This window comes from Hibiscus syriacus, unplaced genomic scaffold, assembly GCF_006381635.1.
Source record: "Hibiscus syriacus cultivar Baekdansim isolate YM2019G1 unplaced genomic scaffold, ASM638163v2 tig00110461_pilon, whole genome shotgun sequence".
Lineage (NCBI taxonomy): Eukaryota > Viridiplantae > Streptophyta > Magnoliopsida > Malvales > Malvaceae > Hibiscus > Hibiscus syriacus.
This window is the reverse complement of record NW_024062746.1, coordinates 311,785-336,217: the sequence shown is the minus strand read 5'-3', so window position 1 is coordinate 336,217 and position 24,433 is coordinate 311,785. Positions and strand designations below refer to the sequence as shown.

At 32.7% G+C, this 24,433-nt stretch overlaps 4 protein-coding genes across 4 annotated transcripts; 2 read left to right on the top strand and 2 right to left on the bottom strand.

Annotated features, from left to right (window-relative positions):
- Positions 1-476: 476 nt before the first annotated feature.
- On the bottom strand, positions 477-1,998 carry LOC120126736 (probable mannitol dehydrogenase). Its single transcript, XM_039144838.1, has 5 exons — positions 1,832-1,998; positions 1,623-1,736; positions 1,015-1,528; positions 788-941; positions 477-697 (listed from the first exon to the last, which is right to left on the bottom strand). Exons 1-5 carry the CDS (start codon positions 1,927-1,929, stop codon positions 492-494), a joined length of 1,086 nt encoding a protein of 361 aa, XP_039000769.1. The 5' UTR covers positions 1,930-1,998; the 3' UTR covers positions 477-491.
- A 5,421-nt stretch (positions 1,999-7,419) lies between these two features.
- Positions 7,420-8,568, top strand: LOC120126688 (dof zinc finger protein DOF5.7-like). The gene has a single exon (XM_039144804.1). It carries the CDS (start codon positions 7,573-7,575, stop codon positions 8,563-8,565), a length of 993 nt encoding a protein of 330 aa, XP_039000735.1. The 5' UTR covers positions 7,420-7,572; the 3' UTR covers positions 8,566-8,568.
- A 3,661-nt stretch (positions 8,569-12,229) lies between these two features.
- LOC120126709 (kinesin-like protein KIN-14R) lies at positions 12,230-17,959 on the bottom strand. Its single transcript, XM_039144818.1, has 19 exons — positions 17,646-17,959; positions 17,013-17,311; positions 16,760-16,928; positions 16,584-16,654; positions 16,319-16,502; positions 15,798-15,907; positions 15,590-15,689; positions 15,421-15,507; positions 15,139-15,315; positions 14,779-15,052; positions 14,492-14,653; positions 14,157-14,372; positions 14,041-14,078; positions 13,752-13,915; positions 13,407-13,658; positions 13,261-13,326; positions 13,099-13,173; positions 12,936-13,004; positions 12,230-12,719 (listed from the first exon to the last, which is right to left on the bottom strand). The coding sequence occupies exons 1-19, from the start codon at positions 17,869-17,871 to the stop codon at positions 12,240-12,242; spliced, it is 3,219 nt and encodes a 1,072-aa protein (XP_039000749.1). The 5' UTR covers positions 17,872-17,959; the 3' UTR covers positions 12,230-12,239.
- A 2,633-nt stretch (positions 17,960-20,592) lies between these two features.
- On the top strand, positions 20,593-23,026 carry LOC120126708 (probable glycosyltransferase At5g03795). Its single transcript, XM_039144817.1, has 5 exons — positions 20,593-21,135; positions 21,243-21,529; positions 21,612-21,844; positions 22,617-22,774; positions 22,879-23,026. The coding sequence occupies exons 1-5, from the start codon at positions 20,626-20,628 to the stop codon at positions 22,978-22,980; spliced, it is 1,290 nt and encodes a 429-aa protein (XP_039000748.1). The 5' UTR covers positions 20,593-20,625; the 3' UTR covers positions 22,981-23,026.
- The last annotated feature ends 1,407 nt before the right edge of the window (positions 23,027-24,433 follow it).

The following is a 24,433-nucleotide window of genomic DNA, read 5'->3' as shown; positions in this document are numbered from 1 at the left end:
TCAATCCGATCCGGATCGGATAAAAACCGATCCGGTTTTTTCTCCCAACCCAAAAACCGGATTTTAAAAAAACCGGTTCGGATCTTAACCGGTTTGGAGGGTCGGATGGTGTAACCGGTGTAACCGGTTTCGGTTTGCAAAAAACCGGTTTTAAAAAAAACCGGATTTTTTCGGTTAAAAAACCGATTTTTTAAAAAAACCGGTTTTTTATCCGGATAATCCGGTTTGAAAAAAACCGGTTTTTAATCCGGTAAAAAAACCGGTCATTCAATTTTTTCTCAAACCGGTTTTTAAATATCCGATCCGGTTTTAAAAAAACCGGTTTTTTCAAAATCCGGTTTCGGATATTTTTTACCCAAAATCGGATATTCGGATTTTTTGTGCACCTCTAATAGCAGCCTGCCTGTGCAATACATCCAGAGAAAATTAAAATTAAAACTGAGGTAATACTACGACATGATAATATATGGATTTGTTTGGTAATAAAAACTTCAAGATGTGGCCTTCAATGTTTTCCCAACGTCAATCACAAACCGGTATTTGACATCAGCTTTCGCAAGGCGTTCCATGGCGGTGTTCACATACTCCATATCTATAACTTCAATGTCTGGTTTTACGTTATGTTTGGCTGCGAAATCAATCATCTCTTGAGTCTCCTTCATCCCCCCAATCATGTTCCCTCCCACCACTTTCCTTCCTGCACCCAAAATTACGACTCTAATGTAGGATATCCGAGGGGAATTGGGGATCCCATATCACTAAAGAAATAATGACAGTAGATTCTTACCTTGGAGTAAAGGAAAAACAGGTAACTCAAGTGGTTTCTCTGGTGCACCAACAAGAACAAGTTTCCCATGAGACTTCAACAGCCCAAGCAATGGCAGCACAGGGTGTTGAGCTGATACTGTGTCGATGATTCCATCCAATGTGCCAGTGGCACCCTATACACCAAATATTGCATTTAGAACAACTATATACATATGAATCATTGAAATAATATATAAATATATAAACCTGAAGCTGATCTTGGTCTCGGCTGATCAAGAACGAATCGGCACCAAGATTTTCCAAAGCTTCCTTCTTCTTATTAGGGGAGGTGCTAATCACTGTGACTTTAACTCCCATTGCCTTGGCGAATTTCACTGCAACATGACCAAGACCACCCAGTCCAACCACACCAATATGCAAACCAGGCTTATCCAGTCCATAATATCTCAATGGACTATACACTGTAATCCCAGCGCAGAGCAACGGGGCTGCCGAATCGAGAGGCAGGTTATCAAGTATGCGGACGATAAAATGTTCATCAGCAACCATAGTGTCGGAGTAGCCTCCATATGTAAGAGTTCCGTCATAGTATTTTGCCCCATAGGTAAGTATCATTTTGGGGCAGTAATTCTCGAGATTGTCTTTGCAGTTATCGCAGGAACGGCATGACCCAACCATGCACCCAACTCCAACTCTGTCCCCGACTTTGAAGTTTTGGACTTTATTTCCCACCTCGGTCACTTCACCAACAATCTCATGCCTGCATCCAATACGTAGGAATATTTCAAATCTAATCTATATATAATATACTGATTGGAGAAGATGAAGAGACAAAACTGAGAGAAATCACATACCCAGGGACAAGAGGGTAAAGGGAAGTTCCCCATTCATTCTTGACCATATGAAGATCCGAATGGCATATCCCACAATAAAGCACCTTGAAAGCTACATCCTTTTCTCCCGTTGCTCTGCATGTGCATCATTTATTTTTATTAAACAAACAAGCAAGGACCTTAAAACAGATTCAAAGATGGATTAATGATAAAAAGTTCAAAAAGGAAACCTTCTGGAAAATTTGAAGGGAGATAAAACACCGGAACTGTCTCTGGCTGCCCATCCAAAAGCCTTGTTAGGGTGTTCTTCTTCAGGCAATCTAGGCATTTTCGTCTTCTTAAATGTTTGAACTGTTTCCGAGCTTCAGAGCAAAGCAAATGAATATGGATAGCATGCGTGGGGGGAAAGGTTATTTATAGCCAAAGATTTAGCGGCTGGCTGACATACTGGGTGAGCGAAAGAAAGATCTAGGTCCCTTCTCAAGTACCCGAACCCGAACCAACCCATTTCAGGACCAGATACTTTTTTATCAAGAAAATCAAAATTAAACAGGTCGATCGTTCCGTTTCAATCTTTTCAAATTCCATTTTCTTTGGGCGAGATTTATTTTTGCCTTTTTTTATTTATATCTGGAAACAAATCTAGGATTCACATACATTATTTGTGTATAACTTTTCTTTATATTTAATGTATTTAAAGTGTGTAAATTATTTAGTAAGAAAATCTGTAAATTATATATTATCAACCAACTATATCATTATGTTAATTTTAGATTTACCTTTAAAGTTTATATTTCAAAATATAAATTAAATAAAATTATATGCAGATTGAATTCATGAGAAAGAAACAGGTGTTTCATAAAAATTAAAGTTGTCAGTGTTCACGCTGGGTTGACTCTGTTGTGAACGCTTAGCTTACGTAACCGATAAAAGGTTGGTGAAAATTTTACCGATGTTTCTCTCGTTCATTAATTGGTCTCGAAATGCGTCAGAGATGCTCTCACCTAATTCGTCATCATAGTTCCTTTGTACATCACCCTCCACCTCATCACAATTCATAACTCATCGAGTTTCAAGACAAATATCTACGTGCTTCATCACAAGCTTTTTCTTTTCCCAGAAAAGTATGTAGAAGCTACTCTTTTGTCACTCTTTGAACGCTTGTGAAACGGCTTTTATACGAAATCTTCTGAGTGAATATCATAATTTTTAAAAAAATACATAACTAGTTATTTTGATGTTATAGATATTGTGTTTAAGATATATTTTTATAAAGAAAAAAATAGAGAACAAAAAGGAAACACATAACCAACCGAAGGAAAAAGGCATGGTTTCTTGACTATGACTCAAACACCACCATCGAGGCCCTCTCTCACCGGCACATAAGCCCTTACCTTCAACATATATCCACTCCCTACACCATTTCAAGGCTGCACCCAACACTATCGTCAAACACACACATTGTCAGTGACCTATCCATACCAGACAAGTTTTCATTCTAAAATTTGATTTTTTTTTATTGATTTTGTTCATTCACATATCAAATAATTATATATATTTTTATTTGAAAATAATATTTTTATCATTTACATCATGATATTAACAAAATTGATATATTCTTTATCGTGACGTTTACAAATTAACTATTTAATAACATAATTAAAACTTAAATTAAAATGTAGTACTATAGTTATATTATTTTAAAATTTAATAATGAATTTGATATAGCTATTAAAATTTAATAACATGTAATGGAAATTTTTGGGGCAACTAAATGAAAACATGATTAATATGTTGAATGCAGTCTTTTGGGTTGGACCATTGGAAGGCTTATTAGGTATACATACAAATACGGTCCGGTTCTCTAACAAACTCGTGTCTGCGTCAAGAAAAAGGGCCAATCCAGGAAGCAAATAACTCGGCATCGGTCCAAAGATCAAAGACTGCTATTGTTAGTTATCAAGGTCCAGCAAAATCGCAGGGTAATAAACTACCTTTTCCAATTTTGAAATGGATATTTCATTCCTTTTTTAGAAAAGATTGTCAAAATGTGTTAGGAATAATTGAAAAATGAGATCATGTCCCAATACATTTGGTTTATAAAAATTAGGATTACAGTAAACCTATAATATATTTACTAACAACTGTATTTAATATTTGTCCTCTAAAAAAATTTATGTTTGGTTTTGAAAAATATAAGTTACTTTGTTAAAATTTTAGAATATAAAAAATGTTGAAGAAAATATGTTTGGTTGTAAAAGTAAAAATAATTTTTGAAAAATGAAAATATAAATAAATGAAAATATGAAAACGTAAAAAAGATGTTTTCAGTAATTTCATTAAAATTATTTTAAAAATTTAAAAAATAGAAAAAGACGATATCTAAATTTTTAACTTAACATGCACTGTTCAAATCCTCCTAACAACAATATTTTGACTTGATGATATATGAAGCTCAAAGTTTTATAAAAAAATCAATATAGTTTCTAAACTTTTTTACACTCAATACGTTCCACAAATTGAATTGTTTTAATAATTTAATTTATAGTATTTTTATATTTAATGCATTGAATATTTTAATGATTTTTTATATTTTAAATTTAAACAACTTTTTTCTAAGAAATTAAACAACTACTTAAACTTTTTTTAAAAAAATCAATTAGGACATCGAACTTACCTAAAAAATCAATTAAACACATCTACTACATCATCATCCATCGTATATTGTGACATCAATATTGTAGATTACCATATAAGCGTTGTGACAGTCAATGTTTGATCCATTGGCCAAGGGATTAGTTTGAATTTTTTTAGCTTAATGATCACATTGAGTGCAAAAAAAAATTCAGGGCTACGTTAGTCCCAAAAAAAAAGTTTGAGGGCCCCGAATGCAACTATATAAAAAAAGTTTAATGACACTTTTATGTACTCTTGCTTGCAACAATATTTTTTTGTCTACTTTCTAAAATTAATTGATGTCTGATATGCATTAACATTATATTTTTATTACAAACTAAAATAATTTTTGTGTTATGAAATTTCTTATCAATTTTTTTTATTTTATAAATTCATAATTCACATGTTTAATTTATGTAATGAAATTGTAATAGTTTTATTTTAATTTAATTATTTAATAATTATTTGTTAATCTTTATTTTAAAAAAAATTAGATACCAATTCAAAAGACTAAAAGTAAAAAATGTTTTCTAAAAATAAATATAAATAATATTTTCTAAAACCAAACTGAGTTTAAATAATTTTTATATTAAATACTTTTTTTTAATTAAATAACTGTAATTTCAATGGATTTTGGTTTACTCTGTACTATCTAATAAATAATTAATAAATTGTAAGGCTTAAAATAGGGAAGCGAAATTAAAGCTATTTGGATCTTAAAATATCGGGAGAGTCTAAGGGACGATAATTTAATTTAAAATTGAAAAATGATGAAAATAAACGTAATAAAAAATATAATAAAATTAACATTTTAAGTTCACATTTTAAGTTCAACTAAAAATATTAAAAAATATACAACATTTCTAAATGTGCCTAATAAAAAGTATTATATTTTTTCACATTTTTAATTATACATAATTTTATTATTTTTGAATCTTAAATTAAGTTGACTTAGCAAGAACTTCCCCAAAATCTCAAGCCTTGAGACTCGTGAGTTTCAGAGAGCGACTTAACGCTTCAGAAGCAATTAACTGAGAAATGACGGAAACGCCCTCCTAAGACAGAGAACGTTCGTCCGTAAAATTGGGACAATCCGATTAATTGAATGGAGAGCGACTGAGCGAGACAGCGGAGATGAGATCTGGTATTTAACGGGGTTAGAGCTACGGTGCGGTTCAGTACGTTGCATGATCAGCAATCATGTACCACCCGACAATAGTACAGTGCAAAATCTCTCTTTTGCATCATCAATTACTATATATATATATAGTATTATAAAATGTAATTCCTCTTGAGTAATAAATGTTATTGTTTGATTGTTCAAATAGACGGCTTGGAAGTTCGAAGAAGGGGAGTCACGTGATCGGGAGTGAGCGTTTCAGAGTGATTTCTTAACTCTAAAATTATATTTATATTAATTTAAGCGTTAATTAAATTTCATAATTCAGATAATATATATTGACGTTAGAAGTGAGAGTAGAGTTTGTATGTTGTTTGGGTCTCACGGGAATTGAGGCACAGCCCTCCCTCTTGGACGGACAATCACGTGTTCCTCTGAGTCTGTCTGGTTGGTTTATTCATCCATATCATATTGGGATGAATGTGTGTAGCCAACTGTTTTCCATCTGGAATAGTGATTTTGGTTACGGCACTCCACGTTTCTTCTCATCCATGCATACACCCTTTTTCCTTAACGTCTTTGCTCTTAATTTGGTCGGTTCTATTTCACTATGCCACGTCCCTTCTTTAACTGCTATTTCCAACCTCTTTCTCTCTACCTTTCAACCCTTATATCATCAAATTACCTCCAACCCCATCCCTTCTCTATTCATATACTTCATAAATTAATTCAAGTTTAATTTGCTTTTAAAAAGAATTGATATAAATAAATGTATGAATTAAACGATCTTATTGGTCAATGGATTGTTATTATCTCTTGATGTCCTCGAGCACAATGTCTGTAAGGGTGTATAAACATTCATTATTAAATGATTAAGAATCTTTCAAACATTTAATATCTTATATCTATCTTAAATTAATAATAATAAAAAATAAGTAAATAGATGTCTTTAAGAAATTAAAGAAATAGGTCAAATGGAGGTTAAAATGGACATTACGAGGCAATGAATTAGATAACGATGCAGAGACACTAATGAGAGCACCCCTGCTACTGCAATTACAGAAATTATCATGTTTATTTAGGAACTTTATATGAAGGAATCACTATGCTTCTTGTCTATTCCTCGGTTAAAAACCTTTTGATGATAGTTTGTAGGTAATAAATTGAGTTAGTATTCTCGCACCATTAATTTTTGAAATTATAAGTGAATAATTTGTTTATTCAAATAAATAAATATCATAATATGGATGGCATGGATCAAGTGACATCGGTAATAAATGAATTGTTATTGTTACTTAAAGTTTTGGGTTCGAGCATCCTGAATATCAAAGGTGTGAACGTTTAATGTCAAACGATTAAAAATTATATAATTATTTTTATATAAATATTATCTTATATTTACCACATATTAATTAAAATATGAGTATAACGAAATTTACTATCATACAATTAATATTGTACTCAATTATTTTTTATGTTTATGTTTATTTATATATTGATTCTATGATTTTTATTTTCTTGCTAAAATTAATTTTAATTTCATCAAAATAAAAAATCCAAATAAATTTCCGAAGACGGTAATATTATTATTTCCAACAAAATTTATCTTCCATTTTCCAATTCTTATTTTTTTTTTCAAAAAAAATTTTAAAATCCTTCAAAACTAATATTGAGTCCAAATCATTTATAAAAAAACGGCAGTATTATTACTTTTAATGAAAATTTTATTTTCGATAATCTATATGATATTAATTATTTTATACATTATAGTAAAATAAAAATATCACAGAATATATTTTTAGATATTATTTTTTAATTTTTTTAAAAAAATTATGCATATAATTAATTGTATTATATTTTATATCTATTTTAATATTTATATTTATAATCATTTCTTATTATGATATTAATTTTAATATTTGAACTTGATTTAAAAAAAACACAATATATCTTATGATTTTAACAAAGCCTCCCAAAGCCTTCTTTGATGAATATCACAAGACTCCGTTTCTCTCTCTCTCTCTCTCTGTCTCTCTGTCTATATCATCTTTCCCATGCATGAATTCAATCAATTGACCATCTTTGCCTTTGCCAAAGGAAACTGAAACACAAAGAGAGAAAGAAAACCCTGGAAACAAACAAACCCACAGTATAGTTTTTGTTCTTCTGATTTCCATGATGCCTCATGATAATCCCAGTGCAAAACCAGCTACCAAGGAAGAAAACCAAAGCAGTGGCAACCGGAAAACAGGTTCAGCAAGGCAGCCAAAGGACCAGCAAGCGGCCCCAAAGTGTCCACGATGCGACTCTCCCAACACCAAATTCTGCTACTACAACAACTACAGCCTCAGTCAACCGAGGCATTTTTGCAAGACCTGTAGGAGGTACTGGACCAAAGGTGGGGCTCTGCGTAACGTGCCGATCGGTGGCGGTTGCCGCAAGAACAAGAAGCTAAAGTCATCTTCGAGGCTTTCGGGTGACTCCAATGACTCGTGTTCGGAGATGGGTCGATTGAAGTTCTTTCATGGCCTTTCTCCTGCCATGGATTTTCAGCTGGGTGGTTTGTCGTTTCCTAGACTTGATCCCTCACCGGCTGCTGGTATTTATAACCAGTTTTCTTCATTTGGAGATAATACTAGTAGCCCTTCTTTCAGTCTCGATCCAGCCGGTAACTCTAGCTCTTTGATGGGGTTTAACAATTATCCATTTTCTTCAATTACCAGTGGCCTTAGTGGTGCAATTCAGGAGACGGGTTCCTTGAATGTTAGTAGTGGCCTTGCTTCTTCAATTGAGTCTTTAAGTTCCATAAACCAAGATTTACATTGGAAGTTGCAGCAACAAAGATTGGTTATGCTTTTCGGTGGAGAGAACCAAAACGAAAACAGCGCCACTGTTTCTTCCGTTCCAGTTGAGATCAGCCAAGCAGAAAAGCTTCAACCCATTTTGTTCCAGAATCTGGAGATTTCGAAACCTGAAATACCAGCAGCTGGGAATCAAAGGAAAGACACCAGCAATGAAACCGCCACGGAATGGTTCTTTGGGAATTCTTATGCACCGGTAACTCCGACTCCAACCACTAGCAGCAATGGCAATGATAACACAACAACAAGCAACTGGAATGGGGTTCAAGCATGGAATGATTTGCATCACTACAGCACGTTGCCCTAAAAAGGTACAACACCTTTAAAGGATGATGTGAAAAAAAGAAAGGAAAAGGAAAACAGTAGTAATATTTCTAAAAACACCCATTCTTAGTTTATCGTCTGTCTAGAATGTTTCGTTATAAGATGAAGATCAACATGTAAACGTTGAGAAAAACTAATGTTTAATTTTTCTTTTTTAAAAATTTATTTTAATAAAATGTTTGGCACTATTGATCACTTTATTATTTATACTTCTTTTTTATTATGTTTTAAGATATAGCTTTTTGATGAATCTGCTGTTTGCTTTTGCATGTTTCTACAAAAGATTATATGCAGAAGGCAGCAGCTGAAATTTAGATGAGAGTGAAGGCTATAGTCGGCTATACTATGACTACATATATACATATAGATTTGTTCTTTCATATATATAAACTCAATCTCTCGATAGATATGTTATTGTCTTATGGTTGATTGGGAACTGTCTGTATTGAAAACTTTGGGATCTGTGATACGAAACTGGATTGTTTATTAAATATGGAAATATACAGTGGCAGATCTTTGATTTGTTTTATGTTGAGTCAGCGACTGTCTCAGTGTATTTCAATCTCTGCCTGTCAGGGAACTGAGGCTCTCAGCTCAGGAGACTGAAGATTGTCATTGTATGTATATATTGAAACAAACACGACACCACGGCCGTAGGGAGTAGCTGTTGGCGAACCCCATCGCTAGAATAGGGCCTAGACGCCATTTCCAGTGTTAAGACTTTTCTTTTTGATCAGTCTCCATGGCTTAGGGCTAATAATTAGCTGCAGATTTGTTGGTGTCTGAAAAAGTGATGGTTTGAACTTTGAAGTGTTGTTGAGCGAAAAACACTGTCAAAAACAATTTGAATTGAGAGAGGGGAAAGGCATTAAAGCTTAGTATGTTTTTTCCCGTATAACCACCGTATTTTAATGATTTATTAATTAATTAATTAATTCAAATTAAACATTTCAAAAAATCTATTATAACGATTCAATTTATTTCATTTACAATGTTAAGATTAAAATATTTGACCGTCGTTCCACTAAGCCAATGGATAATTAATATCTTTCCACTTCATTTATTAACAACTTTCAACTTTTCTACAAGTACACTAAAAATAAGTATATCCATAATTAATATGATAATTTTACCTATAAAGAAATATATGAATTTTTATGGTAAATTTATTTGAAATATTAATATAATAATTAACTGTATTTACATATAAATAAAATTATAAATTTTTAATAATATATATATGTATATAACAATTAATATTAAAAATATAATATAAATAAAATCATATTATAATAAAATTTAATTTGTTTTTTTAATTAAAATCATTTAAATTACTACAGTTATATATCGATTAAAATTAAAATTTAATTAAATAATATTATTTAATTTAATATTTCCAATAAAATAATATTAAAAAATCATTACTAAAAGAACAATTATTAGCATTAATAAGTTAAAATTATTGAGTGATACTTTAGTGATCCTAACATAGAAGATAGATGAAAAAAACATAGAAGATAGATGAAAGATGAAAGATATATCATCGACGATAAAAAAATATAAATTTGAGACATTTCGTTTGTTTAGTTTATTATAATATATTATTAAAATTGAGATATAGACACTGTACAACTTGTTATTTCAGGCCTTTAAATGATTAATGAAACTCATAGCTCTTTTGATTTAGCACTTCTCTTTAACAAATTCACTACCGCTAGCTAAGTAATTATACTTGCTTAAATTTCACTGCTTAATCAGAAGAAAAAGCCACCATTTTGTCTACCTTTTATTATGTTTTGGGCTACATCACCGCAGAAAGCTGTAACATATATGTGTAATTATAGCTGCCGACCCTTTGCCACTTTTTTAACATGTGCAGAACTTTAATTTAACCTAAACAAGGCCATGATTTCCTCCCCAAAGCCACCAAAGTCTACTCCTTTCTGCCTTTTAACACCATGTTTCTGCTTTCCCCTACCAATACATATATATATGTCCTCAATCATTTGTTTTATTCTCTTCTGGTTTTTGATTTTTATATTAAATAAACACATTAAACAACAAACTATATTTAAGTTGAGATATGGAGTCAGGGAAAGAAATGGTTGGCTAAAGAAGGAAACCGATGAGGGAGCGTGATTAACGTGATAGGGTGTAGTTGGTGAAGTGTGATGTTAATGTTGGGTTATGTCCTTAGTATCTTATAACTGTCGTTTTTACAGCTAACGCAAACATGCAAGAAGTTCATGATCAATCATATGATCAGTCGTGGCAACGCCAAGCACTGGACCGAAGATCGAACCGGTCGGACTTTCTGTTCCGTTGAATCAATCATGTGATGGATACCTTTAGCTTGAGAAAGAATCTGTTGGAAGTATGATAGTTTATGTCAGCATCGTTAATTCATTGCATATAACGTTTTCTTAAGCAAGAGTTGTTTTTGTTGTGTTGTGAAGGGGTGGGGGCAGATGAGATAGGAGATGTTGCGTTAGCATGCCCCCACTGAAACGAGATAAATGTTTTGGTCTCTCATCTTTCATCACTGTGTTTTGGCATTTTGCCAGTCACGAGCCAAGGCGGGTAAGGCAGTCGTCGCCCGACGCTTTTAAATTTTTTCTATATATTATTTATTAATAATTTGTTTTCACTTATAACATAAAATTTTACTTTCGTTCCTACCCACCTTACTTCCATCTCTCATATCCCACACTTTTCATCAACCCCTCTCATCATTTCATTTATAGTTTTTTTTTCTTTCGATTTCTTTACTTCCGTTTTAAGCTGTTCAATTATTCATATTGTGCTTGGGTTGATATTTCTTTTAGAAACTCAATAGAAATATTGAGCACTTTAGTTTTTTTATGATTTATATAATGTTGATATTTTCATGCCTTGTATTCTATTAAGATGTTGTAAGACAAAAGTATTGTCATGAAATGTATTAAGGGTTTTTTTAGATCATGAGTATTTCATTTCATTTGGGTAGTTCATAATGTCTTGTTTGAGGCCGCTTATAAGTTATAGGATCAAATGTGATTTTGACCTATAGCCAACATTAACTGAATCTATAGGATAGTACACTAATAACGAATAAAAATGATTATGATTTATCACTCTCTATAATGATATTATTTTAAAATTTATTTAGATTTAAATTTAATTTAAGAAATTTAAATAGTAATATGTAATTATTTTTTTATATTTCTTTATTTGATTAAAAATAATAACTAATAAAATTAATAAAGATTTGGTATAAAAATGAATTCATAAAGATACGGGTTTTTTTGTTATTATTTAAGAGGAGTTGATTATATTTTCTTATTATTTAAAATGAGTTTGTTATAATTCCTTAAAAAACATAGATTTCTTATTTGATAATAATAAATAATTAATTTATTATATTTTCTTAATCCATTTTTAAGGAAGTAGTTATGCAGTTTGAGAGAAAACACAACCAATTTTAAGAAAATAAATTGAAACTAATACTTCAACATTCGTTGTTTGTTCGAATGTGGATATTTGTAAAGATATACAACACCTTTAAAGATCTGAAACAAACTAGAAATAACATCTAAAGAATAATGAATGAACCTCCAAGTGGTTTGAAGTGTATGCTTTTGTAGAAGTTACATATAAATCCTTTTTTCCTGGCTTGACTTATCTAGACCAAATCTTTTTCTTAGTATCTCTCTCCATCGCTGCCTGGACGTGAGCTCTATTAATGACCTTCTTGTGAGCCAAGGTTCCCTGTCCCTGAGCAGCTATGCCACCTGGTTTTGCTGTTTTCACACCCCTTGCAATCTTAGGTGGATCAGATTTTCTTGCCCTTTTATCAGCCAAAGAAGCAGGTATAACCGTATTGTTGTTCTCCGTTTCACCACTTCTAGAGTACCTTTTCCTCCTTGTCTCATGGACTACATCACTGACTCTTGGCTGTTTGGACCCAGAGCTCAACGGACGGCTACTGGATGAGTTTGTACTCCTTAGGATACGAGGTTCAGCTTCATTCATTGACTCCTCATCTCTTCTGCATTTTCCTACACTAGGACTGGCCATTATCGCATCGGCAAAGTCGCGAGCTAGTGCACATTGCAACTGTTGCTCTTGCTCCTTCAATCTAGCTTCCAGCTCCTTAATCTGCTACAAAATTATCAAACTTTAGATATTACATGCAAATGCAGTTCAGTCAAGCAAATTTCTTATGAGAAAAGTAAATGAACTATCATCTTTTGGAAATCGTCCGTAATTTTCACTTTGAAAATGGGGTATGGTTTCAGATAATAAGAGCATTAATATATGCCAAACAAATAGCGAGTGAAAATAGAGGTATGCTATATATGTATAGATGATGACCTTTTGATGCAGCAAAATGGATTCTGGGTTTTCTTCCTGCTCTTTCAGCTTTCTCTCAAGTTCCTTAATCTGGAAAAGAAACAGAACAGGTTAAGCTTTCGTTTTTCCTTATATATATATTATATATATATATATAAACCAACATTACTAAAATATTAACAACCTTGAGTAGAAGAGTAAGTGAATGGAACTCGGATTCTTGTACTCGCTCTTTCATCTTTTTTTCGAGATCTTTAACCTGTTTTGAATCAAACTACTTCATGTCAAAACAAGAAGCAAGATGAAGGGGGAAAAAACAATAAAAGAAGATTCCATTTAGTGTAACCTGTAGCTGGTAACTAGCCGAATCTGACTCTTGCCGATCTTTAATCTTGGCCTCCAATTCTTTAACCTTTACCAGATAATAGATTATAGTTAGTATGAACAACAACAATTTGGCATATGTGAATTACAGTTTAAAATAATGGCAACCTTTAGTTGCAAAGTAGTGTAAATCTCTTCTTTCCCTTTCAATCTATCTGAAAGTTGTGAGAGCTGCTTCTCTGACTGGTTGTGCATGATTGTTTTCAGTTCCAATTGACCTTCAAGTTCTTTGATCTTCTCTTGCATTGTTTTGTAAACCTGGTCTCTACCTTTGGCCTTATTCTCTAGGCTCTGTAAGCTCTCTTCTAATTTTCTTAACGATTCGTCTTTCAATCTAGATTCCTGCCTTGCCTTTTCAAGCTTTGTAAGAATTTAAAAGTAATTGCAGTCAAGTTAGTTGATCGATCTTATAATAAGTAGTAGTGATGGAAGCAAAGACTTATCTAGAAGTACCATTGTTTTCATCTTCTGGAGCTCACTTGTATCGAATTGCCTCTTAGCAGGACCCAACTCAACTCCTCGAACTCGAATTGCAAAATTCAAGGAGCTCAAGGTTTCGCTTAAGTCCATCTCTGAAGGACTAATTTGCACAAACATCAGTGTCTTAGAGTCACCTCCTGATAAAAAATAGCTACTGTTAGTTGCAATATCATTAGACTCATATATATCCAAAATCTATTGCCATTAAGACTAGAAAACAGAAATCTAATAAACAACTAGAGTATGAATCCTACAGATTTACCTAATGAATCTTGAAGTAAATGTGTCAACTTTGAATTCCTGAGACAGAATGAAAAATGTCATGCAAAAGAATGAAAGGGAAACGGGTTATGTAGTCAAGGTAGACAATCAATGGACCTGTACGGAATGTGACTACTTTTTGTTGCTAAAGCATATATGACGTCCCCAAGAGCTGAAAGGGATTTGTTGATATTTTGAGCCTCCTTGAGTCGTTCGCCTTGTGCATCAGTTTTTGCAAGCCTCTCACTGCCTGCCAAATCGACAAGCCAAAGCTTGCTCTTTGTGCAGTCACCAGTCATCACGTTTTTTGATTTTACCATTATACTAAGCATGCTGGACAAAAAGTAAAAGAAAATTCTCTTTGTTGTTATTAATGAGATAAAAAGACAGAAAACTTGAAAGATCTTCTTTCAATTTACAGTGTTGAAAAAGTAAAACAGGGGTCTTGATACCAGTGGGATCGGCTGCTATGCTCATTCACGTTGTTTGATCCAACAGCTCTAGCATTGCTTCCAATTTGCAATACATCCCAAACTTCCTTAATGTTTTCAACTTGCGCTTCTACAATGCCTGGAACATGATGAAACCCTTCAGCAGATTGCTTTATCTCCAACCTATCAACCAAACCAATGAATACAAAGCAAATTCATTTGAGAACATAAATCACCGTTTAGCATTTGGGATATTGTATGCCAAAAGTGACTAATTGAGAATGTAATAGGAAGTACAGCTGTCTCACCTCTTTGATGTCGGTGATGTACATAACAAATCTCTAATTTGTTCGTTATAAACTTCAAGAACACTAACAGATATGTTGTATATAAAACTGTCACTCCTTTCCTTAGCAATTTGAAATAACTGCTCAAGAGTTCTATAATTGACTCCCCTGTTCTGTTCAGTGCCTTCCATTGTAAATGTCTTTCCTGTTCCCGTTTGCCCATAAGCAAAAATACAGACATTGTAGCCATCTAACACTGATGTCACCAGTGGTAAGGCATCCGCAAAAACATCGACTGTTATGCCAAAATAAACACTAGCTAAATCAGCATCTTACATGTTGATATTGGGGTTACTGTGTAGCATGATAGGAAATTGTTACCTTGATTGTCTTTCGGTGTGTAAACTCGGTCAAACTTGAAAGTTTTTTTGGTAGAGGCACCTGTCAGAATGCCAAGGTCTCCATCTTTTGCTGCATCGAAATCTACAATCTGACCAAAACCAGCTGATATCTCCTGTTTACTAAGTGGACGGCAGCGGCAGAAGACTCTGATATTTCCTGAAATTAAATAGATAGTATAACAAGTGTTTTCCTATGTACTCTTTGATGATAAATGGAAAAAACTGCATCAATAAACTACTTAGAAGGGAGAAAAACCCTTGCCTTTAGTGTCCTGAATCTGATTATAGAGCTCCTTTCGCTTTGCTTGCTCCTCACAATACTTTACTTTGAGATCCTCACACTGGAGAACTGCAAACTCATTCTGTGAGCCCATATGGATGTAAAAAAGTGTAAATTTCATCTCAAACTAACCAGTTGAATTAGACCCTACCCAGTGCCTGAACACCAGTGACCATTTTGTTCAATTCGGGTATTGACTCAACACATGCATGTGCTTCATGAGAGAGCTGAGCATGTTCTCTTTTCATTATCTGCAGAATAATCAATAAGAAAATGCATTAAAATAAATATTCTCACAACAACAAAAGGAAGTGAAATTATCACAAAGAAAGACACTGTTGAAAAGATAACTTTGTTACCTTTATTTTCTCTTGTAAATTATCAATTGATGCTTCCCAATGTTTCTTATGAAGGTCATAACTGCTAGCAATATTGTTCAGATTTTCAGCTTGTTTCCCCACAGTTTCATCTGACAAGAGAATATTTGTTGAGTTTAAAAGGAGCAAGTAATACTATCCCTCTACTTGTATAACTTGAGCACCAAACACAATCTAGACAAACCACCATTGCACAGGTTTTCCCATCAGCATTTGTGATCAGATAAGAATTTAGACTACTACCCACAAATCTTCCCCTACTTATATGCTTCAAACATTCAAGAACATGAGGATTGAGGAACAAACAACCACTTAGCAAGAATTAAAGTTTGTAAGACTAGTTATGGAAGAAATGTATTTGTACGCATCATTAAAACCTGAGAAAAGCATATTCTATCAGAGCCACCGTAAAAGAGTTCTTTCTTTAGTAGCTTAACAATTCTTCGTCCACTCAATTTATTGAATGTACTTATTCAAACTTCGAAAATATACATGACAGTTACCTAGCGTGCGTGTTTGGAAGATCTTGTTGTCAAGTTCCATCCTAACTTTCTCCAACTGCTCATTTGCTGCAGTCAATGACATCCAAGCTTCATGGCATTCATGAGTCTTGAGCTGACACTGTGTAGTGAGCTCTTGTATCTTCTTCTCGTATTTATCTGTAGCCTTTGTTCGCATAAGTTTCATCTGCAAGGCAAAAGTAAAAGTCTACATAAGCAACAAGTTGAGCTACAGAAAACATCTAATCACAGCTAAATAAACCCTAACCTGAGCTGAGGAAAGTTCTATTTCAGCAGCACAGCTATTGCACTTAAGGTATTCTTGTGATCCCTGAGTAACTGTACTTAGATTGGGAAAAAAGTTTCAAAATAAGCAGTTGTTCTAAAATGCTCCAAAGTTAAAATTGGAAATGAATCAAATAATGGAAACACAAATTACAGCACCTGTATTTTGTGCTTTCCTTACACAAATCCCACAGACTATTGGACTTCCAATAACGCCTTCGAACCTCAATGCAATTAGGCCATCCCCCTTCACTGACACCCTCAAATCTACAACTTGTAAGGGCTTATTGGCTCCAACAACTGAGAATATGTCAAAATCAGACAGTACCTGTCATATTGACAGCAAAACTTTTACATTTCTAGACACTGAAAAATCACAACACAAACTGAGTGATTTTGATATATAACTTGCCTTTTCTTCTTGCACATAGACATTGAATATCCTCATTCCTTTAGGTCCATTTGTGTTTATGATCTCTGCAAAATGAAGATCGACGAAATAGTCCCCAGGAGGAAGATTGTTGAACCGGTACCAGAAGCTCCCAATTCTTGCAGACCAATAAATGGATGGACAATCTCCAGCCTCAGTTATAGGCTCATTGGTCTGCATAACATTTCCTCCTTCAAAGTAAGTATCCCCCAATAATTTCATACTCGAATCTGCTTCGTATAAAGCCTCTCCTCCAGCATTTATGAACATCACGATTTCATCTGCAAACCATATAAAAATCAGAAAAAGATTATTACCTCGGTTGAATTATATACAATTAAGAAACCAGTTATAAATGATAAGATCAACTCAAAAAAGGTTGAGCAGAATTGATCTTTTGTTCACTTTCCTTTTGTATTATTTCATACACTTCCTAAATGCTTCATATACTTAAAAGGATTTAAAAAAAATCCATGTATAACTGAATCACCAAAAACTTACCTTTTTGGAAAACATATCAAGAAAATGAATTTAAATTTCCTTCTTTCAGAGAGTTCCATTATCAATTAAATAATGAGGAGCTTAACAAGAAAAAAATCAAGAAATTTTACTTACCTGTGCAATTAGATTTTGAAAACCCACATGGGATCAGCCTTGAATTAGAGTCGCAAAGCATTAAATCAGCAAAAGATTCTTCTTCATCTTCATCCATGGCGGAGCTAGGGTTATCTTGATTCAAGGCAAGATCGTATTTTTCTGAATCCAAACCCCTGGTAATAGAGGAATAGGGGGAAAGGGATTCTGGGTTTTGGAGAAAGGCGTTTAAGTGGGAATTATACATAGGGAAATCAAAGCTTTGGCAGTGTTTTGTTTGCGAGAAATTTTTTTATCTTTTCTTGGATTATCTTTTGTGAGGCCTGTAAAGAGCAAGACTGACAGAAAAGAGGGGGGAAATCAAATTGATGGATTTGGAGAGGGAAATTTTCGAATTTAAATTCCTTTGTCGACCGTTGGGTTAAACTTTTTGCCGTTGAATAACTTATAGGGTTGTCAAATAGTTTTTCTGGAATGGACTCAAATGCCCATTGGGCTTTCTGTCTATAATCTCTAGTTCAGTTGTATTTGAAAACAACTTAAGTCTACCGTTCAAATTTAAGGTGGTGTTTGTTTTTGCAGAGGTAAAAGGTCTGTAGTCTGCGGACTACATCTGCAGGCATCTGCAGCAGAAGAGGTGGACCAAAAGTCTGCAGTCTGCAAGAAGAAGATTGTTTGTTTTTTAACGTCTGCAGACTGCTAAAATGAACTAAAATATAAATAAACTGAAATATAAATAAATTGAAGTTTTGCAATACTGAGATTTAAATAATTTTAGTTTTACAATACTGAAATTTAAATAATCCATACAACTACAATAATAAATTATTTAAAATAAATCAATCCATATTTTAAAATAAATCAATATATACTAATAAATTATTTAAAATAAATCAATCCATACAACTACAATAATAAATCAATCCATATTTTAAAATAAATCAATCCATACTAATAAATTATTTAAAATAAATCAATCCATACAACTACAATAATAAATCAATCCATATTTTAAAATAAATCAATCCATACAAATAAATTATTTAAAATAAATCAATCTATACTAATAAATTATTTAAAATAAATCAATCCATATTTTTAAAATAAATCAATCCATATTTTAAAATAAATCAATCCATACTAATAAATTATTTAAAATAAATCAATCCATATTTTAAAATAAATCAATTCATATTTTAAAATAAATCAATCCATACTAATAAATTATTTAAAATAAATCAATCCATATTTTAAAATAAATCAATCCATACTAATAAATTATTTAAAATAAATCAATCCACACAACTACAATAATAAATCAATCCATATTTTAAAATAAATCAATCCATACTAATAAATTATTTAAAATAAATCAATTCATACTAATAAATTATTTAAAATAAATTATTTTAAAATAAATCAATCCATATTTTATAATAATTTATTTTAAAGTAAATTATTTTATAATAAATTATTTTATAACAAATTATTTTAAAATAAATAACCTTATTAAATTATTTAAAATTATTTTAATAAATAATTATATTTTATAATTGTTCTTGAAGATGTTTGAAGACCTTTGAAGACATAAAACCAAGTCTGCACCAAGAAGAGCTCGCGCAGACGTTTGAAGAGCTTTTGTCTTCTAAAAAAACAAACAGTCTGCGAAGCCTAATGTCCGCGCGTGGTCTGCGCGACACAGACATAAGTGGTTTGAAGAGTTTGCACAGTGAAAACAAATACCACCTAAGTCTTCAAAAACACATGTTATGGCAGCCGTAAATAATAAAAATAAAAATTCATTAAGTGACTCACAAGTGAGTGTTGTTTTCTTTTGAAGTTTGGGATTCAAGCACACGCATCTGCATAATGTGCGTTGTCAATAAATGAATAAATTTATTTTTTTCAAAGAGAGATTATAATTTTTTAAAAAAACCACAAACAATATTAATATTCTATCCCCATGACACTTTTAAAATTATTTTTAATATATCTTACATATTTGTATCATGTTATTTACTTATAAAACTTTAAAAAATAGATTACATCGCATATTACTTTATTATTAGTAAATCGTAACAATTGAGTTATTGTGTCGTTAAATCTTAAACAAATGTTAAATTTATGGATAGTATATTATAATCATTTAATTATGAATAAATTTATATTTTAGTGATTTGATTTTCAATTATGAGTAATTTTTTTTTCTAAATTCTTATAGGTTGGTCTTCTTATTAGACAAAATTTATTTGATGTTGTACTTCATGAATATGTAAAAAATGGAGAAGAAAAGTTTTTTTGTTCTTAAATTGTTGTATTGTTATATGTTCCTGCTAGTTGTCTCTTCATGGTCACCATCATCATCTATAGGTCTATCACATATAAATTAATTGTAAAATTGATATGTGATAAATTTTCTCTGTTAATACAAAATAAAGTGTGAGAAAATTACTGTTTGTTGTTGTGTTGTCTCTAGTTTTCCTTGATTTTCTCTTGATTTTGTCATTGTTGATGAAGAATTTCTTGTTCCGTTATGATTAAAATATAAATTTGAATTCTTCAACTTTATGTATAAGTGGTCCTATGATCATGTAGTTAAGCCTTTCAACAAAGACGACATTATTGGCACTCCAAGAGTTGTGGTGCTTTAGAGGAGGAGACATTTACTACAACAAGTGTTAATATCTATGATTCCTTAGTATTCTTCAAGCTCGGTGGTCTAGCTGATTTTTCATTCATATTGCCATTCAAGTTCTATATTTCAATCACATGTACTACTTAATATCTATGAAATCATAATCTCATGTCAAAATTGATCATGATATAAAAAAGAAAGAAAGAAATATCAAAATTGTTATAAATGGATAGTTTAGATTTAGCGTGAGAGAGCAGTCATTGGATCCAATCCAATCGAGGAAATTTTACCTCCAATTCCACAAAAATCACAAGATTTGTTATTCTTCCGCCCTGCTTCACTAGAATCCTTAGCAATCCACCGGCGATGATAGCCGGGAAGCAACAGTCACAGCATTCTCAGCTGTTTTCTCTGAAGGGAGCAATCCTCACTCTCTCTATCTTCACCCTAATTTCCTTCTCTTACCTCTCCTTCAAATCCCTCCGCCCGCCTCTTCCTCTCTCGCCTACCACTCCCCACCGGATCACTCTCTTCCCCACCGTTCCCTCTCACGCGCATATCGTTGCCAACGAAAAGGAAATTAATGTCGACGAAGGAGGAGAAGACGACGATGTCGGCGATTTGTTTACCGATGTCTACCATTCACCGAAGCTTTTCAAGTTGAATTTCGAAGAAATGGAGAGGGAATTCAAGATTTACATTTACCCCGACGGTGATCCGAAAACCTTTTACCAAACTCCCCGGAAACTCACCGGTAAATACGCCAGCGAAGGTTACTTTTTCCAGAACATTCGCGAGAGTCGGTTCCTTACGGACGATCCAGATCAAGCTCACCTCTTTTTTATCCCAATTTCTTGTCACAAAATGCGCGGCAAGGTAAACCAGGAGAACAGTTTGTTTATTCATTCGTTCATTATTAGATCTAAATAAATTAGATAATGCGATGACTGATCCGTTGTTACAACTTACAACAATTAATGCAGGGCACTTCGTATGAGAATATGACAACAATTGTTCAGAATTATCTTCATAGTTTAATAACTAAATATCCTTACTGGAATAGAACTCTAGGTGCCGATCATTTCTTTGTTACTTGCCATGATGTCGGTGTTCGGGCAACCGAAGGAGTTCCCTTTCTTGTAAAGAATGCCATTCGTGTTGTATGTTCTCCAAGCTATGATGTTGGTTTCATTCCCCATAAAGATGTTGCTCTCCCTCAAGTTTTACAGCCGTTTGCTCTTCCTGCTGGTGGAGATGACGTCGAAAATAGGTAAAATATAACACCTTTTCAATGCATTGTTGTTTCCTAAAACAGCACGTAGCTTCATACTGATCAGAAGCTTATTTTGTAGGACAACGCTTGGTTTTTGGGCTGGTCATAGAAACTCGAAGATTAGAGTTATACTGGCTCGTGTGTGGGAGAACGATACTGAACTCGACATTTCGAATAACAGAATAAGCAGGGCTACCGGACATTTAGTGTACCAGAAGAGGTTCTACAGAACTAAATTTTGCATATGCCCTGGTGGTTCTCAGGTCAATAGTGCCCGCATAACTGATTCAATTCATTATGGATGTGTTCCTGGTAAGGGATCTCAACTTCCTGTGGCTGCTGCAGTGATGGGGGGATTTAGACATTTGTATTCTCATAGTTGCTTATTGCTTGCTGAATGATGGGTGTGGAATGGATTACCAAGTTATTAGGACTAGGCTGCCTAAAATGCTGCGAGGAACTTTGCCCTAGAAATACAAATGAGAAAGTGGAACAAACAAAATACTCAAATAGAGTAATTTTCTCTCATTTGTTCTTTGTTATACTTTAGAGGAGATCAGGAAATATCCTTTTGGAGATTTAGATGACCACTGCTGATGTACCTGTGAAAAACTCAGATATTGTCAGTATTCACTAAGCCTAGTAAGACAAATTAGAATATACTTGTACAGATATAATGATTGTTTGCTCCTAAAGGTTGGCCTTATCTAAGGAGATATGCTTCTTTTTTGGAACCCAAGCATTTTCCAAAAATTTCTGTTAACATAAAAACTTGGGAGATAATGTAACGGTGCTGAGAGCTTTCCAGTATAATCCAAAATTGTTGGTGCTCAAGGCTGTCATAAAAATACTGTTCCTTATTAACTTATCTAGTTCAACAACCAGTGAAAATACTCCTAGATTTTGTTGTCATATAGTTCAGGACGTAAGACTTGATTACTATACCTTGATTGTATCATATCTTTTGGAAACACGAGGATCTAGTTTGGAATATGTGGGACTGAAGACATAGTAAGATCGCCACATTTTAACAAGATAGTGATTAAAATGTTTCCTTTAACCTACCTGGTTTGTTTTCTTGCAGTAATATTATCCAACTATTATGACCTGCCGTTCAATGACATTCTTAATTGGCAAAAATTCGCTGTTGTCCTTCGGGAGAATGACGTGTATAATCTTAAGCAGATCCTAAAGAACATATCTCAAGAGGAATTTGTTACACTACACAAGAACCTAGTCATGGTAAGAAGCCTTATATTGTCATCATTTTTCACTAAAATTGAAGTTCAGACGGAAAAGTACCTGCAACAATTGATGATAAATTTTTCATGTGATTCTTTTACCAGGTTCAGAAGCACTTCCAGTGGAATTCACCACCCATAAGGTATGATGCATTTCACATGGTTATTTATGATCTTTGGTTACGCCACCATGTAATCAAATACTAAGTTGTTGATTCATTAATGAATGTGGTTCCTCTTTGTATACACTAAACGGTTGCCCCTAACAACCTAAAAGCTTGTTTTTTTTTACTGCTTAACCTTTGTATATTCATAAGCTGTAAAAAAGACTTGGGCTTTTTGTAAACTGGGTAACTTGAATTAACTGCAAACAATACATTACAAACAATATAACTCAAGGGCTTCAATTTGAGCAATTTTGATTGTTAAGAATTGTCCATGTATCAGCTTCTGGATTGATTGTGGATTCAGTTACTGTAAAGTTATGCATGTTTTGAAATTTTGGTTTTCTTTTTCCTTTTTAGATATAATTCTTGAATTAGAAGCATATTTGAACTAATAAGTTGCAACCACGGTGCTGATTGAGTTCAAATTTAGTCGGCAATTTTGATACATCCTCGTTTTGATATATGAAATATGTTGACATGTCAAACCCAATGTGTATGCTTGAATTGCAAACATCTAATTATTCATAAGGATTTTAGTTATGTTCAGTGATCAATGGGTGTTGGGGTACAATTGTAATTTTGGAAAGTTCAAGTTATCATTCAATTTAAGTATGTATTTTTTATTGATGATTTAATTTAAAATTCTCTAAAATTTTAATATAATTTCTTAAATTCACATTTTTTTTATATAAAATCATTTGCTCGTCCCTAAATTTATTTTAACTTGGAAAGATGCATCATTAATGTGTTTATGAATTAGGATTATTTTAATTAAAAATTTCAAGTGAGAGGAATATTTGGAAAGTAGGTCAATAAGAGGAAGTGAATAAATCCAAAAAGTGCAAATTCTTTGAGATTGAAGTTGATATGATTAGTGTGGTTTATTTGACTTATAAGGATCCGCTCCAAAAAAAAAAGCATATTAAACCATTCAAGTTAGAGGAAAAGAAATGGCTTTAACAAAACCTCCATTTATGCTTGCTTAACGTTTTCTTCATTATTTCTATCTATATAACAAAAATAAAGAAAATAAATTATTATTTAAAAAACAAATTCATTTGATCCCCAACTACAAACTATTTTCTTGATAATTTTAAGAACAAAATAATTACATACATATTATACTGTAAAGAATAAAGTACGAGGCTCGAATAAAACAATTTTAGTGATTCAGGGATGATTGTTATCCCTAGAAGCCTTGTGTTTGAATATGATGTCTGCAAGAGTGTTTAAATATTTATTATCAAATAATTGAATCTTTCGAACATAATTTCTCCATACCAATAAAAAGAAGGTGTGGGAAGGCCACCATATATATATATGAAACCAATTAAGGTAGATGGATTATTATGGTGCGTGTGAATATGGATCCACAAAAATAAGGTTGAATATTTTGTGTGTCCACTCAAGCATATATGACTATGCATTGAATATTGATTTCCCCCATACACATTGACATCAATTGCACGAATTGTGGGTACGGTCCTAATAAT

What these genes read in the sequence shown, in the direction of transcription:
- LOC120126736 (XM_039144838.1), bottom strand. Translation starts at nt 1,929, where the DNA reads ATGCCTAGATTGCCTGAAGAAGAACACCCTAACAAGGCTTTTGGATGG. An exon ending in CTTTACCCTCTTGTCCCTGG is followed by an intron (nt 1,529 to 1,622) that starts GTATGTGATTTC and finishes TATTGGATGCAG; the next exon opens with GCATGAGATTGTTGGTGAAG. An exon ending in GAGACCAAGATCAGCTTCAG is followed by an intron (nt 942 to 1,014) that starts GTTTATATATTT and finishes TTTGGTGTATAG; the next exon opens with GGTGCCACTGGCACATTGGA.
- LOC120126688 (XM_039144804.1), top strand. Translation starts at nt 7,573, where the DNA reads ATGATGCCTCATGATAATCCCAGTGCAAAACCAGCTACCAAGGAAGAA.
- LOC120126709 (XM_039144818.1), bottom strand. Translation starts at nt 17,871, where the DNA reads ATGTATAATTCCCACTTAAACGCCTTTCTCCAAAACCCAGAATCCCTT. An exon ending in TTCAAAATCTAATTGCACAG is followed by an intron (nt 17,312 to 17,645) that starts GTAAGTAAAATT and finishes TATGGTTTGCAG; the next exon opens with ATGAAATCGTGATGTTCATA. An exon ending in CCATTTTGCTGCATCAAAAG is followed by an intron (nt 12,720 to 12,935) that starts GTCATCATCTAT and finishes ATTTTGTAGCAG; the next exon opens with ATTAAGGAGCTGGAAGCTAG.
- LOC120126708 (XM_039144817.1), top strand. Translation starts at nt 20,626, where the DNA reads ATGATAGCCGGGAAGCAACAGTCACAGCATTCTCAGCTGTTTTCTCTG. An exon ending in GGAGATGACGTCGAAAATAG is followed by an intron (nt 21,530 to 21,611) that starts GTAAAATATAAC and finishes CTTATTTTGTAG; the next exon opens with GACAACGCTTGGTTTTTGGG. An exon ending in TACACAAGAACCTAGTCATG is followed by an intron (nt 22,775 to 22,878) that starts GTAAGAAGCCTT and finishes TTCTTTTACCAG; the next exon opens with GTTCAGAAGCACTTCCAGTG.